This window comes from Solea solea, chromosome 14, assembly GCF_958295425.1.
Source record: "Solea solea chromosome 14, fSolSol10.1, whole genome shotgun sequence".
NCBI classification, from domain to species: domain Eukaryota; kingdom Metazoa; phylum Chordata; class Actinopteri; order Pleuronectiformes; family Soleidae; genus Solea; species Solea solea.
In genome coordinates this window covers 7,529,177-7,548,325 of record NC_081147.1, presented here as the reverse complement: position 1 = coordinate 7,548,325, position 19,149 = coordinate 7,529,177, and the positions used below count along the sequence as shown (strand labels likewise).

The 19,149-nt window shown below is 41.3% G+C and overlaps 1 protein-coding gene across 2 annotated transcripts in view; it reads right to left on the bottom strand.

The window, feature by feature from the left end:
• Positions 1-2,615: 2,615 nt before the first annotated feature.
• The window catches only part of LOC131472505 (storkhead-box protein 2-like), a 41,266-nt gene continuing 24,732 nt past the window's right edge, over positions 2,616-19,149 (bottom strand). For both annotated transcript variants that reach the window (XM_058649774.1, XM_058649775.1), the window contains exons 2-4: positions 18,004-18,156; positions 11,463-13,878; positions 2,616-9,383 (exon numbers count right to left, since the gene is read on the bottom strand). In XM_058649774.1, coding sequence (XP_058505757.1) covers positions 9,179-9,383; positions 11,463-13,878; positions 18,004-18,156 — 2,774 coding nt within the window. In that variant the 3' untranslated portion in view covers positions 2,616-9,178. The remainder of the gene's footprint in view (positions 9,384-11,462; positions 13,879-18,003; positions 18,157-19,149) is intronic.

The window sequence follows — 19,149 nt, the reverse complement described above, 5'->3', positions numbered from 1 at the left end:
TTTCCTCCCACAGTCCAGAAACATGCAAAGATTAATAGGAACATTTTAAATTGACTGTAGGTGTGAATGTGACGGTGAATGGTTGGTTGTCCTATGATGGACCGGTGACTCCAGCCCCCCCCACCCGTGACCCGCATGTGGAGGATAAAATAGTAGATAATGAGTGAGCTTTCAAATGTGCTGGTCTACTGGTCACATGAAACATGAAGGGGAACCTTTTCTCTACAGAGCTCCCCCTGCTGTTTCGGAGTACACATCCTCACTGTTGATGCCTTGTCCATGCTGGTTGACCTCCAGCTGGTCCGATGTGTACGCGACAGTTTTCTCTGATTCTGCTTTGCTTGCTCTGTCATGATGAACGTCTAAAATAACGTCTTTGCAAGATCTGATTCTGAGGAGGTGGGGTCGGCGGCCCTGAAAGCTGCTTTTCCACTAACAGACAGTAGGGGGCAGTGGAGACAGCCCCCCAATCTCCCTGCAACAAGCCATTTAACCATCAAAATGACTCTGAAGCTGTTAAATTAGTGTAAAAATCCTGCAAAGTTCAGCTTGGATTCCCAGGACGTCAAGTGTGGGTTGACTGTGGGTTTCAAACCCCTTCTCCCCAGAGTCTATCGTCTATTTCCTCTCAGCTGTTTCATGACTTGCTGCAGCTGTTGCCCCTTCTTCTGCAGCTCAGGGAAACAGTCATGGTCTAGTAGGATTCGTTTTCCCTGGAACATGACACGTTAACACCAAGCCTCCTGCAGCACCTGCTGTTTGGCACTGACATCCAGAAAGTGCACAGGGTCGGTCTCTCAGTTTAGTCATTAGAGACATGAACACTCCACTTCACAAACCTTGTGGTGGTATTATAGTGCTGATCTGGCTGAATCTCACACCTCTGTCACAAAGCTGATTGTGCTGTCTTTAAAGGTCTCTTGTGTTCATTTACCTGGTACATGGACTTGGCTAGTCTACATGCCAAGGTGTCCTTGTATGAAAGTGTGAGTGAATGCAGCTTTGAGTGGTAGATAATACACATAATATATCCACTACTATTGTTTGCCTCTTGTTTTTTCTCTCTCTACTGAGAGCTCTTAATTCTCCTCTGTTTGGTTTCATCCCAGTGGGATGTACCAACACTGAAGAGCTCAACTGTCACTGAATGTCACAAAGGCAGCAGTCGTAGTTTCCTGGGAACAAAAAAATCCTTCAAAATTCAGTTTCTAGGATAATCCAAAGTTCATTTTCTTTATAACATGATCATTGTGGCATTTAATGACAGCTCAGAGTTCACCCATAAGATGCAGAAGTTTACTGTGTGTAATATCTCAGCAGAGCAGGTGATAAGACCTTGATTGTTCTTAGATTTAGATTACATGCCTGTGAGATTATCAAGACTCACAATCTGAGATTTGATCTTAATGAGTAGACTAAGTGTTCAAATCCACCATGAACAGCATTAGTACTGAGGAAGAAATAGTTGTTGATGCTCCAGGTGTTAACTGAGGGTCATTGAGTGTAACGTTGCTCAATCACACATTATTAAATAGATTGTAATTCATTATAATGTTTTTTAGGAGCTGGAGATTATGCATTGATATAGATATAAAATGATTAAGCACTTCAAGTCAATTGGCCCGAGCACGAAGGGGAGACAGTAGCTCAGTGGTACAGCGAGACGTCTTTCTATTTGAAGTTTGTGGGTTCGATTCCCAGCTCCATTAGTCTCCATGCTGATGTGTCTCTGGGCAAGACACTTAACTCCATGTGGCTCCTGAGTGAATGTGTATATTTATGTCAGTGTTTACGATCACATGTTATCCAGTAAAGAAGAACGTTCCAAACATCAGTCACATTTGGTGTAAGTTTAAATCCTGTCCCAGTCGATAAGAAATACCATCACTGACAGAATAAAACAGCACAATCAAAATATAAATGAAAATAAACAGAGAAGATAGAGAACAGATAGAAATCACATACACTCACTAAATACTAAAGACTTGCCCAGTGACCTTTGACACCACTGGTAAATGAATCAAAAACCATGAATATTCAGAGTGGTGTCTTTCTGTGGAAAGATGTGTATGTGGTTAGAAAGAAGAAATGAAAGAAAGAAACAATAACAATAAATAACAAAAGTATCAAATCAAATCATCTGACGACTATGTTGGACTTCAGTTATTTCTCTGATAACAAAACCTTTTTCATGACCATTTTTACAGCAGCAGTCAAAGTATCTAATCACAGCCAGATTAAAATAATCTGTCTAGAAATAATCTTCACAAATAAGATTAAGATGCCTGAGATCTTGCTGGAGATATGAAATGTTACAAGGTGTTTTGTTCTTTCTGGTCGTCAGTGGCTCCACCCTGTGGTCACACTCATGTGAGACAGTTACTTCATACTGTGCATCCACAGTCAGTGTCAGTGAGGAGAGCTGGAATAACAAGAAATAAGAGAGAATATACACAAATAGAGACTTAAAAGCACCAGCAGCACAGAGGAAAACAAAGGTGAATAACAGCAGTGTCTAATGTGAGAACCACAGTGTTCTTCTTACACTGAGCCCATTCCTCTTCTGCAGTCTTAGACTTCACAAAGCAGTAATAGAGATCACAATAAAGCACAACGGTGGTGTAACCAAACGATGTTTTTATTTCATTATCTTAAAAAGTAACACAATCCCCATGGGGTATCACATACACTACAACAACGGTAACACCAGTACTACACATCAAAGGGACTTTCAGATATTATAGACATTTTAAAAATCCCTCTCTTTATTGTTTAAATTATTTGACTAGGCATGACAGATAAACATCATTTACAGGTATGGCATACCGTCACCATTAAAATTAATGTTATTGAACCTCCAGTTTTATATACCACCGCTGATGTTAAGGGAAGACATTTGATGGACTGTCATTGTAAAAAAGGGTCAGGTAACAGGACGGTGGCTGGAGGGGATGATGGTTCATGGACGACCACTGGGCCAGACATTTTGCGGGGGAGAACGGAGGGAGGGAGGGTGCAGTGCAAACAGATGTGAGGGATGGAACCCATGACCTCCACCAGGCAGAGAGAGCAGCCCTATTTTACTGGTGGAGCAAAGACAGGAACTCCACTGAAACTGCACTGTGTGGACAAGAACTCGAGTCCTGGTGTCAAATTAATATTAGTGGTGAAATGTTGAGTGAAAGTGCTGTATTTGTAGGAACAGGAACAAAAACAACGTTTGAACTCCACCAGGCAGCTGATACACAGCTGAGATCACAGCCCCACCGCGTGGATCTGGTCAGGACTTTAAGACTTCCTGCTGAGGACCTTGTAATGGACTGGAAAGAAAAAACCCAACACTATTACAGATAGTGTGTACAGTTTACCCCTCGACAGAAACTTGAATATTCAAAGCCTGCTCAGTATGGTCAACTACAAACTATGGTAGCGCCCCCTGGGTTTTATTGCCTCTTAGAATTTAGACCCTATCAGCACTGGGGACAAAAACCAAGGACAGTAGTGGACAAGTTGAAATCTTTCAGTGGTACAAGTATCCATGTGACGTGATAAGGTGTAGAACAGAAGTGAATGTGGTAATGATAGAAATCTATGTCTTTGATCTCAATAACATATTATACATCAGACCTGTCGGGCTGGGTTAGTAGTAGTGACTGTGTGTGTGTGTGCGTGTGTGTGTGTGTGTTTGAAATGTTCTAGCAACTTTCCACACCCAACACTTCCAAATCATTACTGTTCAACAACCAATTACAACACAATGACTGTTTAGACTGAAAGTGTGTCCCCTGTCCAGACCTGGTATTAACACTGACCTTGTCAGGACCAGTAGTCCTCATGGAGACCAAAACCTCATTTCTGATGAACTGTTTAAGGCTCAGGTTTGAACTGAGGTTAAGTTTAGGGTTAGGCATTAACTGGTTATGATTAAGGTTAGTGATAATGCCAGGTTTATTCTGTACAAATGACAGTCCTTAAAACAATAGCTGAACAGACCTGTGTGTGTGTGTGTGTGATTAGTGTTAGTACTATAATGGCTTGAAATAAATGAATGCACAGGTAAATGAGCCGGCACTGATCAGACGTCAGCTGAGGACACTGCATTCATGCAGCTCAGGAATGTGGATCCAAATGGATCCTCAAACCACCTCAAAATATGGTTTCTGTGATCAGATCTGAGGATGCATCCAGGACACATTAGGACCGTTCAGACATCTGGTCTGATCACTCAGGACAGATGTTAACACCAGGTGTGAACGGAGTCAAAGACACAAAACAAGACAGCACTGACAGACTGTGGAGGAACACACTTCAATCAACTGGTGGACAAACTTTAGAGCATTATTTAATTTGGTAACACCTGAAATTAATTCCAAGAAAACAAGTTAAATCAAACAATTTGCTAAATTCATTTAAGGTGTAACCAAGTGAAGTATAGTTTTGTTTGATTGTCAACCACTTTTTTCCGTGTGTCTGAATTTAGTCACTCAACAAATCATAGTTTAGTTTGTTCAAAAGAAAACTGCACACCTAAAGGTTACATATGTATATGTAGGAATTAAAATAGTAATAGTAGTAATAATAGTGACCAGTAAGTACGTTCACTGGAAGATATGGTGGAGTAATGTTTTCCTGAGCAGAAACAATTTAGGTTAAACTGTGTGCGTTCACACCGTGTACAGTATGTGCATAAACTTGTTAGTGATTACAAGTCTGTACCTGTGAAACCACCGGCCCTCATTACGTCTGTCGAACAACACGACTCTCAGGTGAACCTCCACTTATATTCCACTACAGTGCATGTCTATCCTCAACGCTCATGCTCACCCACTGACACTGTGGGGTGTGTTTCTGATCCAGTTCTTAAAGACCAAATCAAAGACAAGGCTCAGCAACATGCAGCCTGTATGGGTGAGTGCAATCTGTGTCTGACATCCAGTCGTAGTGATATATATCTATATATATATGTATATATATATAGATATATATCTATATATATATACATAAACCTTTAAGGTTAACTTATATTAGGTACTGTACAGTTTGCATGTCCTGACTGAATGTGAGACCTACCTTCACATGCCTCTCACCACAGCAGGCACATTTTGAAAGTGAGAAGACAACTTCAGGTTCTCTCCTGTATCATCATACTATAAGTCATGTGTCAGTGTTTGTGTGGACATTCACAGGCTGATGACGGTGTGATAGTGGGAATGATGGGCTGTGGTGTGGAGGTAGTTATAGTGGAGCACACAGGGATGTGGACATCTGCCTGAGCCTACAGGAGAAATGATGTCTCTAGGACTGTGGGACGTTATAAGAAAGCGCACATTTTTCAGCTTGTAAAACTATGTTTGTATACACCCACCGTGTCCTTGGATTTGTCACTGTGAAAGCGTCACAATTGTGCAAGATGAAGTTATGAAATATTACACGCTTAATATAACTCAAAACAAAAAACTGAGCTCCAGGTTGTGGGTAACAGGTGCACATGTATTGCTGTATTTAATACTGACTAGTAATGATATTGTAATAACTACCAAATACTCACGCGTTCATGTGGGTAACACAACAGCAGTGTTAGTCCATTACCAAGTGATGTATAGTGTATTTGAAATGCAGGTCTTATTTCACATGTCTCTGTGCCACTGTAAGTATTTGTCCCATCTGTCTGTCCACGTGTCCATGTGTCCACCAGTTCAGTCACTACCTGTTCAATCTCAGGCTTGTTCAACCAAATGCTTCATACAGGAGACTAAAAGGCCCTTGCTAAAAGTATGCAAGTTATTAACTATGAAACAAGTGTAAGCATCCATTTAATAGTCCAATTATAACATTATTGTTACTCTCTTTATTATGATCACTACTGATGGCCAGAACAGACCATAATAGATCTTAGCACCAAGAGTAAGAGTGGCTCAGAGATGTTATTCAAACTGTTTCAAGAAATGGTCAAGTGGTCATTAACGTGATAGAAACACAAATAAATGGTAAAGTTTAAAAAATACAAATAAAAGGAAATGTTTAAAAAATACTAATAAATGGTAATGCAAAAAACAAACAAGAAAAATTCAACTCAAGTCACACCCCTACTTGTGTATAACATTAATGAGAAGTTGAGGAGTTCTCTGTTGGATGCTCAGCCACCGCATATGTACTCTCATATACTCACGACTGATCTTAAACAAAGCAGCACAATCTACTTCCTCCAATTCCTGGATTCAAACCTTTGATTTCAAGTTCATTATCCATCTGCTTTAAATGCCCATGTGATTTTATTTAGATTAAAAAGCATGTCCACTGGTTGAAGCTGCATCACGTTAGCTTCACAAGCAGTAGGTCGCCACAGAACATGACTAAGATAGGCACGTCTCAGTGACATAAGTGACCAGAAGCTGCTGATACATTATGTTTCAATGTTTCCTCATGAGTCCACACATACTCTCCTCTCATCCACCATTTCCAAAAACCTTCAGGTAGAGTGAAGCTGAAGAGCATGTCAGTCAAAACATTTCTAATATCATCTTTTTACTGGCTGCATAGACAGACATCTGGACGTCGCATGACTCAGTTTGCTCACCTGAAAAATGAGCTTTAAGAGGTCACTGCACACTTTAAATTTGAGTTTGAACATTTGATCCTTACAATACGCCCAGGTGCACGGGTATAAACACAGACATCATTCCAGACCTGTTCTTAGAAACTTTCCCTCATTCTAGTCCAGAGATTGCTTAAACATGGCAATAAAAGCATGTAAAATGAACAAGTTACTGACGTTAATTAGTGTAGTTTTGCTGCCAACTTCCCAGTTGACAGTTAAGGGGAAACTTAACTTACAAAGATCATGCCCCTAACTTTTTTAAACAGAATTCAAGTTTTCTAAATGTCAGGTAAGGCTTTACTTACACCATTTCTCCCTTAAGTCTCCCTTAACTTGAGCGTCATGATTCAGTGCTTGGTATAACGTGATCACGCTACATGTGTTGTCTGTCTTCTACTCGCTTTGCATGATGGGATTGCATGACGTCAGCTACCAGAGGTCTAGTGCACACATTTGTTTTGAATAATCAATATGCCATCTCCCTCAAAACTATGTAAAGTCTCTCTGATGACCCGGATGTCAGTGTGATACAGAGATATTAAATAACTAACCTGAGTACATGTGGTGTGTTTGTTTTTGAGTCTATAAGATATAAATCCAGAGGAAACCTTCTTCTTTCTGTTTCAGTGCCATCAGATGCATTTGAAACGTAGTGATCCACAAGCAGCAACAATCATGGCTGTAGCCACACTGTCCTCTGACTCAACCTCAACCTTCACGTCCTGGCATTTTGACCTCTTCTGTGCTTTGGTTGATGTGCGCCTTCTGCTAGTAGAGGTCATAAATACACCGGATGTGAGGTCCAGAGAAATGACACAGACAAAAACAAACAAATCAATTCTCAATCACTTCAATTCCTAATGGAAATTAATTGACGGTTAATGATTTACATACCTACACTGAAGTACACCAATTTGGGGCAAATTACTATTAAGGCAGTAATAATAGTGTGTATATCTCTAGATTAAATATTTAAACATTTTGAGATGACATATGCTGAGTCAAGGATGTTTCTTTTTTTGTTTGTTTTTTTAGAAAATTCATAGAATTTTCTTAAATGTAATAGTTTCTTAAATGATGGACAATCGAACTTTCTTATATTGTGGAGGCTAAAGTAATGTAAATAATGTAAATTAATATACTGGACTTTCAGCTTTATGAGTGTGATAACATTCTCTGACAAAACTTGTCAAACTTACTTCAGATCTCTTAACACTGTTCAAGTAACTTTCTAATGCACAAGTAGTTTTCACAAAAGCCCACCTTCTATAGCACACACACACACACACACACACACACACATCACAGATCCCAGCTTTAAATCTCCAAAACCAGCTCTGCTCTGTTTTTGTAAACAGAACAGTCCCACACATGAAAGCGGCTTGAAGATATGTAAAATAACTTCCAGAGACAATTACCCACCGCTGCCACTAGATGGCAGTAAATTAAACATTAATACATGCAGGCAACATCAGATTCCAAAGGAACAAAACTGTGCTTTGAGATCAGATTGAAGACCTCAATAAGACTGGGCAAACACTACTTGCCATGACTCCACATCACTGATTTTTAGGATTATTTAATTGACCTATTGTAATAATAATGCATTCATTTAAGACGGTTATGTCTTTGTGTAGCTGTACCACCAAATTTGAACCTGAGACGTCAATAAAACCTTATTTGCTTGTTAAAATAGCATTTTTTTAGTGGCACTGGCTTAAATGGAAGAGAATTGTTTCTGGCAGCCGAAGCAATGCTGAAATATAATGCACTTGCAGCCAGTGGACATGAGCAGTAAAACAAAAGGGCAGGAAAATGCAGATTAAAACAGTCAGAAATCAAAGAAATTCATCCTAGGATGTGAACCTGCTACTTTCTGTAAAGACTAGAAACAGTGTTTACAGAGCGGGCAGCATGGTATCCATCAGAAGAACTCCTCACATTCATTCTAGTGAAGGCAAAACAGCCCTAGTGGCAAGTTCCTCATGTGACTGTCTAACCCACCTCACTCTGTTGCATTCTGGGGGCTGGTCAGAGGTATTTCAGTGAACGTTAATTCCCATCCCTACAATTTACAGGGTGTCTGTCAGTGGTAACTGTTAGAAAAGAACTAATAGGAAGCTGGATCAGTGAGAGTGTGCGTACCATCCGTAAAAGAAGTAAACAAAGCTACATCTCTTTAGTGTGCACACCAGGACACATGCTTGAGAGAGATGTAGTGATGCGGAGCAGCTGGAATGGGAGAGTGGAAATAACATAACCTGAGATTACAGATCACACACACACACACACACACACTTGCACACAAAAAAAATCAAATAAAACCCACGCAAGTGGAACAACACAACAGTAGTGTGTAAACTAGAGGCTGTACAATGACATGGTAAAGAATCTGCCCAGTGGCCTGGTGTTTGTGTGAGTGTATGTGGAGGGAGGGGTGGGGGTGGGACAGTGGACCTGTCACAGCTCCACTTGTTCAGTCATTTTGTCAGGGTAAAGTTGTAACAGTCCTTGTAACATTATATTTTCTGGCCCCTGTCCATTGGCTCTCAGCCTCCCACCCAACCCCTTCTTCAGCCCCTAGACGCTGGTGATTGATGCAAGGCAGGCGTTGGGCTTCTGGAGTTTTTCTGGTTGGGTGCCGGCAGGTTCTGTGATGGTACGGAAGGTGAAGGGGGGACCGTTGCCAGTTGTGATGCCAAGGTGTCCGGGGCTCAGTGCCAGGTTTTGTCGACGGTTACTCTCCACTATTGAAGAAGTGTTAGACGCTAGACTCTCCCTTGTCCTGTAGAGGGACAGAGGTAACAAAATGATGCAATGCAACCAATAATGTAACAACTACATTACCGTGAATTTATTATTAACTTGTTCTCAACGACATTTTTTGACACAGGAAAACTTATAAAAGCTTATAATCCTCCCCTGTACAGCAGCACCCTTTTGGTGGAGCTGTGTCCCACCGGCCCCTAATGCAAAGACGCCATTGGCTTTTATACTTCATTTGACAGTAGCTTGAATGTGACAGGCATTTGTTTATATTTTAAAGTTACACTACGCTACAGCTTTAAATAATTTTTTAAGCAAACCATTTCAGACCATATGACCTCTGAAAGCTTACGTGATAGTGTATTGTTTTGTTTCTGTGTGTGTACAGTACCCTAAATTCTGAGGGACAACTTCTAGTGAACGACTGGATATTGTTACTCAAGTCATTGCAGCCTGCCACATGCTAATGCTAATGGCAACCGCAGGCAGACAGAAGTAGGAAGGCCGTCCCTTATCAATAAAAGGCCCAGTGTGTAACTCAGTATAGTTCATTTGCAGAAATTCAATTTAGTACTCATAAGGTTTGTATACATGCAGTTAGAGCTGAAACAATTAATTGATGAATCGATTATTAATTGATAAGTATCGACAACTATTTTGATAATCTATTAATTGGTTCAAAGCTTTTTTCATGATTAAAACAAAATGTACGATTGTTTAAGCTTCTTAAATGTGAGTATTTTCTTAATTTCTTTGCTCTGGATAACAACAAAATCATTAAAAGTTAATAATTTTGGTTTGTGGCCAAAACAAGACATTTGAGAACATCATCATTTCCAGGTTTGACAAACACAGATCAACATTTTTTAAGGTTTTCTGATATTTTATGGACCAAATGATGAATCGAGAAAAGAATCGACAGGTTAATCGATTATGAAAATAATTGTTAGTTGCAGCTCTACATGCAGTATCACTTTAAAATAATAAAGAGTTTGATTTTCTTGGCCTTTAGCATATACCTTGGGATAGGTTTTGCTTTACGGTGGCCACAATCTTGGGGCCGCCATGTTTCTACAGAAGCTCGAAAGGAAAAACCACAGCATAGATTTCACTTTTTGAAGTGGAGGCTTATAATGTGAACAAAGAAAAAAGGCAACCACTCTGGTATACAGGCCACTGTAGTTTCCTAACACGCTTGGGAAATCTGCAGTCTCACCATTAGATTTAGCCATAAGACTTAGAGTGTGTTCACTGAACATGTGCATATTTATGGTAAAAGTAAGGGGAATGTTAAGATTGACAACCCTTAAAGATGTAATACTTGTGGTACTACTGCAGTCTCTTAAAGATGAATTACACCATGTATATGCAGTACCTGTCTTCCCAGATTAAACTTGCAATAAGGTTAGTGACATCCTTCACTCATAGACAATACATTCTGACAAAGATGATCAAGAATTCCAACAACTCACCCATACGTAGGAGTTCAGCTACGCGTAGTTTAACTCAGTGACCAAAGAAAACTAATCTCTCCAACAATGTAACACTGCCTAGAACCCAGCTCGCCATTACTATGAAAGAAACCTTAACATATTTAACAACTACACTGTATAAAAGACAACTTTGTTTTTTCCTGGTAATCCAGAGCACACAGACTTATAACCACATGGGATAAAACAAACCCATAAACAGCCATGGCCTATAATGCCTACATTTGTGGAAAAAAACAAGGTCCAATGGTTCCCCTGAGGAAAATTATGGTTGACTCTACCACAATTCCCCATTGTCTAAACTTTCTATGCATTTTGTCACATACTGTACACCCGCTCAAATCTCATTCATGTCCCATTATATGTTATCATGATAAACTAGATTAAGTTCAAAGACAAAAACACTTGCCCTTAAAACACATTAAAAGCAGACAACTGTCTTTTTTCACACACACACACACACACACACACACACACACACACACGCGCAGTAAACAAAAATGTTTTATATTTTATATTTATACTTTAGAGCCATGTTTTGTATATTTTGCACACAAGGCAACTCTAATAGTGTTTTATATGTAAACAAAGTATGAACATGTTCTTACCTTGGTGAATTGAACCCACTGTCAACCGTCACAGAGCTGGAGTCCATACTGTCCAGTCTAGCAGAGTGGGCTGACTGCTGGTTTTGATTAGTTTCTGGAAGGTTCTCTTTAGCACCAGGGAAGGTGAGGGTTCGTTCAAACCGCCTCTGAAGGTCCCTCTCCTTCTCTCTCTCCAGCAGCCACTGCATGGTGCCTGCTCCACCCCCTCCTCTCCCAACACCACCTCCTCGAGTTTTCTCGTCCTCTCCTCGAGTTTTAGTTCCACTTTCCTCAAGTTCATCGTCATCTGAGACGTTGTAGTAGTCAAAGGACACCTCTGCAGCACTAGTAGTGGGTTCAGTCCCCTGTGGTGGGGTAGAGGGCGTGGCCACTAGAGGTTTGGGAGCATCAAAGGCCTCCTGGGAATCAAGTGCATCGCAGGACATGGACAGAATAGATGTGGCAAGAGCCGGGGGTTTTCTCAGTGAGCTGTAGCCAGGCAAAGGTAGGCTAGGTGGAGGTTTGAAGAGAGTGTCTTTGCTAAATATCTCCTTACGTTTCTCCTGAACAGAGGAGACACTATGGGGCGGTCGTCCATTGGGAAGAGGAGGGTCAGGGACAATGAGAGGTATTGGGGGCAGGCTGCTCCCTTTAGGTCCCAACTTTAAGTCCTCCTTAAGCTCTTGAGGATGGGGTGTTTGTCTGTCTGTTTGTCTTTCAGTATTGCCTACCTTTAACCCATCATGACTACTTTTGCCTATAGTTCCCAGTGAGTTTGTTGCTGTGAGAACAGCCTCAGAGGAACCAGAGCACTGAAAGTAATCATCAGGACGGACAGAAGTGGGCAGTGGTTTGGGCGAGTATGCAGGCAGGCTGTCCCTGCTCCTGTTCTTCTCTGAGCTCCTGCCACCATCCAACCCGAGAGAAGAATCCCCTGGAAGCTTAGCTGAAGGGGGTGTTGCACGAGAGTAGTGAGAAGAGCTCTGATTGGCTCGCAGGGTGCCATCATCTGTATAGTAACGGCTCCTGTCATCATAATAATCCGGTGGTCCAGTCAACCCTGCTCCAAGTGGTCCTTTAGAATTGTCCATGGACCTGGAACGTTCCTTAGCCTTGTCACTGCGTTCGTTTCTGGACTTTCTCTCCTGTGTGTGAGAGTGTGAGCGGTGAACTTTGGAGTGGTGGGCTGATGGGCCATGGCTTGGCTCAGGGAAAGGCATTTCTGTACGTCGCTTGGCAAGCTCTCCAGACACATCCCATTCTGGGGTGACAGGTAGGTGGGAGGATTCAAGAATATTGGGGTTGCTGTGTGCTAGGTGAAGCCGTGCCCTCTGGCGCTCCATGGCCAGAGCATGTTCCCTTGGTGACCGAGCCAGTGATGAAGAGTAAGCTCTATAGTCCCTGTCAGCCAACTCAAGGTGGGAACCATCACTTGGCTCACCACGGGACACCCTTGTCTTGCTATGTGAGCGGTTAAGTTTGGCCTGGGACTGTTTTCTGTGTCTACCTCCACTTCTCCTACTCCTGGAGCTCTGATTGGCTGACGAGGCTTTGCTCCTCTGGGCTCGCTCTTCTTCAAGACGCTTCATGACCGCTGTGTGCCGGGCAAGGTTCTCCACAGTAAGGTCAGGGTTGATTCTGCGGATGATCTCCATCTCTACCTGACGTGGTAGCTGGCTTGGCGTTTCCTCATCGTGGAGCGGCCACTCCTCAGGGGGGAACTGTGCAGAGAAGGTGGCCAATTGCTTGGTCTTGTCTCTTTTAAAGCTCAGACGGAACAGCTTTAAACCAAACTTTCTGCTGCTTATACCACTTCCTACACTGGCTGGTTTCTCTGCCTCTGTTCCTCCTCCTCCCCCCCCTCCTCCTCCTCCCCCACTGCCTCCCCCTCCTCGGTGCTTAGTTAGTGTGTCCGTCTTGAAAGCGAAACCAAGGGTGCTGCGGCTCTTTTCTGTGCTACCTCCCGTTTGTTGGGGAGGTGTTTGTGGGGAGTGCGGGGACGAGTACGCTTCCCGGTGGTCTTTGGGGGATCGGCGCTGTAAGGTAGTGTGGTGGCTCGGTGGGTCGTCTCCACGATAAGTGTTATTATGAAAAGAATCTCCACCACCCCCACCGTGGTTTTGGCTGGACTTTGGGTGTGTTCGATCTCGCACACCTCCAGAGGTGGACGGAGTTATGGTACCAGAGAGAGGGGAGGTGCACTGAGTCTGTTGATGCTGCTGTTGGTTCTGATGTTGTTGTTGCTGCTGCTGGTGTCGGTCAACAGATCTCTCTTCTAAGTGATACCACTTAGAGCTGGTTCGGATTAAGCTGGGAGTGATAAAGTAAGTCTGAGGAGTTACAATAAAATATCCGTCTGATGTTGGGTAGATCTTCCGCTCACGCACCAGCATGGTTAGCGTGTGGTGCAGAACCTCCTCGGTTGGTGTAGGAACACCTGAGAAAAAGGAAAGATAAAAAGCAGTTATAACGGGAACACAACACAAAAAGGATGAATTAGACCTAAAAACATTACCGTTTTCCGTCTAATGTAAACTTTAGAACATTTATCTACACTGTCCAGTTGTAGGAAAAGACACATAACACATAAATACTAAATCAGGGTGATAAATAGCTATTTAATGTAAAAGTTTCTCACACACGCTCACAAACAGGTTTGCCTAGCTATTCTATTTAGAACTCGGCATCAACTTCCAATCACTGCACTGCCTAAGCAAAACCTTATCCCTAATCTTAACCCTGAACTTTAATTTAACAGAATTTTCCATTTTGATCTCTACACCAGCTCCTTAGAAAGGAGGTTTTGCCTTATTAGGGCCAGGCTTTGGTTTCAATAAAGACTACTGGTCCTGACAAGGGTCAGAGTGTCTACCAGAAAGGGTCATAAAGAGTATACAAAATTCAGCACAAATTCAAATTGAATGTCAAAACATCCATAATACTTTTAGTGTCTTCATCAGGCAGATGTCTGTAAAATGTTCTGCTTTAGTGGTGCATGATGGATGGCCACTGGCAGAGTAAACTTTAAATATGATTGTTAGTCTCAATAATAAACCATCATAAACAGTTTAGGTCTCTGTGTTCTCAGCAGACACATTTCTACTGATGTCCAAAGACTGTAGGTCAAGTTAGTGCGTAGAGACAAAGGTTGTTTTTTAAACTGTTCAACAGATGTATCAGTCATTTATTGACTATTATAATGACCATTCCAACCATTTAAAAATCTTTTAAACATGTCTCTGTATTTTCTCTTTTCATCTACTGTTGTCTCTCACTGTTTCACAGCCTGCGTCCTGCTCCTCACCATCACGTGAGTTAATGCTGCATTTAGGAAGAAAGTTGGGTTGCTTACTTTAATGCGGCTGATGTCCTAATTTTAAAAGCAGCAAAATCATTGTCATGTAGAAATGTGATTGATTGTGACTGTACACATTCAGAATATCCAACTTATTAGGAGTTTGTAACACACAACTTGTCACCTGTTTTAAGTCAGCACATATTTTTAAACACTGGGATACATGTAGCAACAAAGAGGGAGGCTGTTGGTTAAAAATAAAAAATAACCATGACAGTATACATCACTGAAGGGCTTAAATTCATGGTGATATATGTAAGAAATGTTTTATATTAAAAATTGAGATTGGGGAAACATTAAATTGAATTCCTGCTTCACTGTTAATGGTGCAACTAATTAAGAACTGTAAAAACATGATTTTACAGTTCTTAACTTTAATTACAAAAAATGCTCATGCAAGTGAGCAATATCAGAATTTTCATTTACACTAGAATTGTAAACACCTTAGAAGAACTGTTTTAGCCACGTTTTTCAGCAGCAGAACTCAAAAAGGACAGAATTTGATTTTGAACAATTCTGTGGATGTGGGTTACAGCCAAAGAAATACATAATTAGGTTTTGGTGGTGATCTGGATATTTGTGTGTATTAAATATGTGGGAAATTGAACAGTCTGGCAGAGAAGTATATGCTCTCTGAGGACTGTCTAATTTGTGCTTGTATCATCAAATGTTTTAATGTCTTTGATTATCATCACACCTTGTTTGGAAGAAGCTCCATATAATGAGACTAAGGAAGTGAACTTTTGGCTGTTGAGTCTTCCCCCACAATCTGTCCTTTCAACACAGAGTTAAAATGTTTTTGAAGAATACTGACGAGGCCAACGAGGCCTGTGATTAAAATTTTCTTTCTTCATGGATCAATTAAAGGGCCAGTAATCATAGTAATATACAGTAAAGTGAGGTTTTATAACCGTTGATAAGACAGAGCAGGACAGGCTTCTAATTTCTATGTCTACTCTTTGACTTTATTCTCTTAACTGTCAGCTTCTTTCTCTTTCATTCTGTCCAAAAACCAATCTGTCTTTCTCTCTCTTCAGTATCTCTTGCGATCTCTTCTGTCACTTTGGAGGTATTACTGCCAGTTACATCATGTTTCAGTCCAGCCAGAATGATGCAACACCATGCTGATAGACTGACAGACCACACACACACATATAGACGCATGCACACACACACTCTCAGACAGAGACAAACAGACAGACACATCTTTCTATAGTTGATAGGACACAAACACACGTTCCTTTTGCTGACCTTAACTCTAACCTGACAGTAAACCTAATTCTACAAAGACTGTAACTAATGTTTTTCAGAATCAATACATCTTTTTCCCCAATAAAATCATACAATCAGTTTTCCCCAGGCCACACCACTGCCTCCTCCAATGTCTTCTTGTTGTTTCTTCACAAACCAAATACATGTAATATTAAGCTTACAGTTATTGAGAAGCAGATTAGTAGAAAATATTATATTTTAGAAGCTGACGTCATTGAACCAATTCCTCACAAAACAGTCTGCTGTTAGACAGCTGTGCACACCACACACACACATATGGACCTGCAACTGGGATAATAAAGACAACAGTGTGTTATATTAACTTTAGTAACTGCTGAACCAAGTTAGAATAGTTCTTTGTCAAGCAACACTCTCAGACATGCCTTAGAGTGTTTTTGCAAAGGCACATGTGTGTGTTCTGTAAGTTTGTCAGCAGGGCACAATGAGAGGCACAATTTCACAAGGAGCTAAAAAGCAAATGAGTCGATAGATCAAAAGGTGGCTATGGAAACAGCTTGGGCGCTGTAATGATGCACCGAATTGTGATCCAGTCCAATATATACTAGGGCTGGGTGATATACCAGTAGTAAGAGTTACACTGGTATATTTTTGAAGATATGTAGTTGAGACAATTTCTCCATACCAGTATATTATATATTATTTCTATGTTGCCTTGCGAAAGCTATTTCATAAAACCGAACGCTTCTCTCTGAGCCTACAAGCTTAGTTCAGCTGCTCAATCACGCCCCTTACATGAACGTACTACGTAGTGTTCTCTCTCTCACCCACGCTACGCATCACAGCAGACATAATGTCTGTTTGTTAACGCTAGTTTTTAGCGGCACCAGCTGTTAGCCGCAGATATCAGCGGCTCGTTGTTTACTGTGTCCGACACCGAGGCTCTGGTCTCTGGGTTTCTGGTCTCCTGTCTCCGGGCTTCTGTTGTACACTCCGGACATAGGGTTTCAGTTGTCAGCTGTTTCAGCTGTCAGCTGAGCGGCCAACCAGTGAGCTAGCGAGCTAACCTGTTTTGTTCAAAATATCGTTGTAATATCGCCATTCGAACAAAAAATATCGCAATATCAGTTTTTGTCCGTATCACCCAGCCAATACATACTGATCATACTGTATAGATATCGGTGCCCAACCTAGTTTAATATAAAGTAAATTGTTCTCACAAAATATACATGTAACTCAACAGAAACATACAAGTCTTCAATAAACATACCTGTGTAATTACTAGGGCTGAACGATATATCGTTATCGTATCGATATCTAGATATGAACATTCAAGATATTAATATCGAAAAAGCAACGATATAGATTTTTCCCGGCGCTCGCCCTGCACGTACAGCTCTGGCAGTCACAATAAACATCATTTTTACGATTGCCCTTGAATGCACCACTACGGCCAGCCAACCACAAACCTTATTTCATTCTTGCTGTGGATCGACAGCTGAAGCCAACCAATGACAAACATAGGAGGGTGGGAGGGAGACGGACACTGAGACGCGCACGCACGCACACACACACACACACACACACACACACACGACATACACAGCGGGAAAGAAAAGTGACATGAGTGCGGAAGACACAGTATGAGTCGACGTCCACCAGACATAAAGGCGTTACATACGCTATAACATACCACATTGAGTGAGTGAGTTCTCATCAATAAAACTGCACTTTTCATGGGGAAAGTTTCCACAGTCTTTTGTATTATGATGTTTCTGAAAAATGCTTGGTTTTCACCGAACCCGTAGTCATATCGTATCATATCGATATCGAGATATCTGCCATGAATACCGAGATATGAAATTATGTCCATATCGTTCAGCCCTAGTACTTACTGGGTACAATTGTACAAATATTCTGAAATGAAAAAGCAATAATAAATACACTTGCTGGTGGTGCTGTGTGGGCTGGTGTTACCTGGAAAACATGTCTGCAGGTGTTCGGTGAGAGCCTCCTGAGTAACTGGCTTATGAGCGGAGTTCATAGCAGAGATAGCCAATAGCAGTACCTCTCCCAACGGGATGAACTGCGACTGGCTGATGGGGGACATACTGATGGGTGACACATCACCTGTGGAAAGACAGAAAGAAAAGTTAAGGTCTCTGCATACTTTGCATATTCTTTGTACCGCTGAGGGTGGAATATACTGTATTCGTTACAGTTAAATATTCATGCACATGGTTCCTTCTGTTAGTACAGTAAAGTTCAAAGTTTGGTACTGGGTACCGGACTTCGGTTCCTTTATAGTACCAACCAAAATTCTTCGATAGTACCTGGTATCAAAATATGGCTTGTTTTTCGGTCCCAAGTTTCGGTACCTGGAGTAAATAACGTGATCAAGATCTGATAATGCTGCTGGTGATTGGCTGTAACGTTACACGTGGTTGCGGCATGCAGGAAAAATACAATGCGGTTACGCACACAGACCGGGTTCACGTGTATGTGTGTTATTAACTACATGTAAGTGTGTTGTTACTCATGACAAAGGGTTTAAAAATGCCACCGAGGTAGGGAAGTGTGGCTCCATTTCAACAAAATTGATACTAATACAAGTCTGCGATGTAATGAATGCAATATTTATAAGATACATTTTATAAATATTTTCATAATAAAATAAGTTTACGTGTTGTAGGGCTGTTGGAACAAATTTCGGGAGTCGAATATGATTAGAATATTAAAAAAAACAATGATAATTGAATGCGACAGAAGCCTGGCCCTCTTTCTATGTGAAAAACAAAATGCTTTGGTCATGTACGAAATTTGCAGAACAATAGTTTTCTGTATCACAACAATCTCACATTCAGTCAGAAATGGCTGACGACAATAAAACACCCACGGAGATCACCACCACACAAGTCCGAGCAGGCAAGTATTACGTATTTTTTGGGGCAGTATTTATAGAATGCTATTACAGACAAACTGGAACGCTTTATTTCCAAAGATATGAAACCAATCAACATCTCGCAGGGGTCAGGGTTCATAGACTTCATCCAAGAGCTTGAGCCAAGGCACACGACATTACATACATTTAAAAATAGGGTCCTACGCACCTTGTACTCAAAC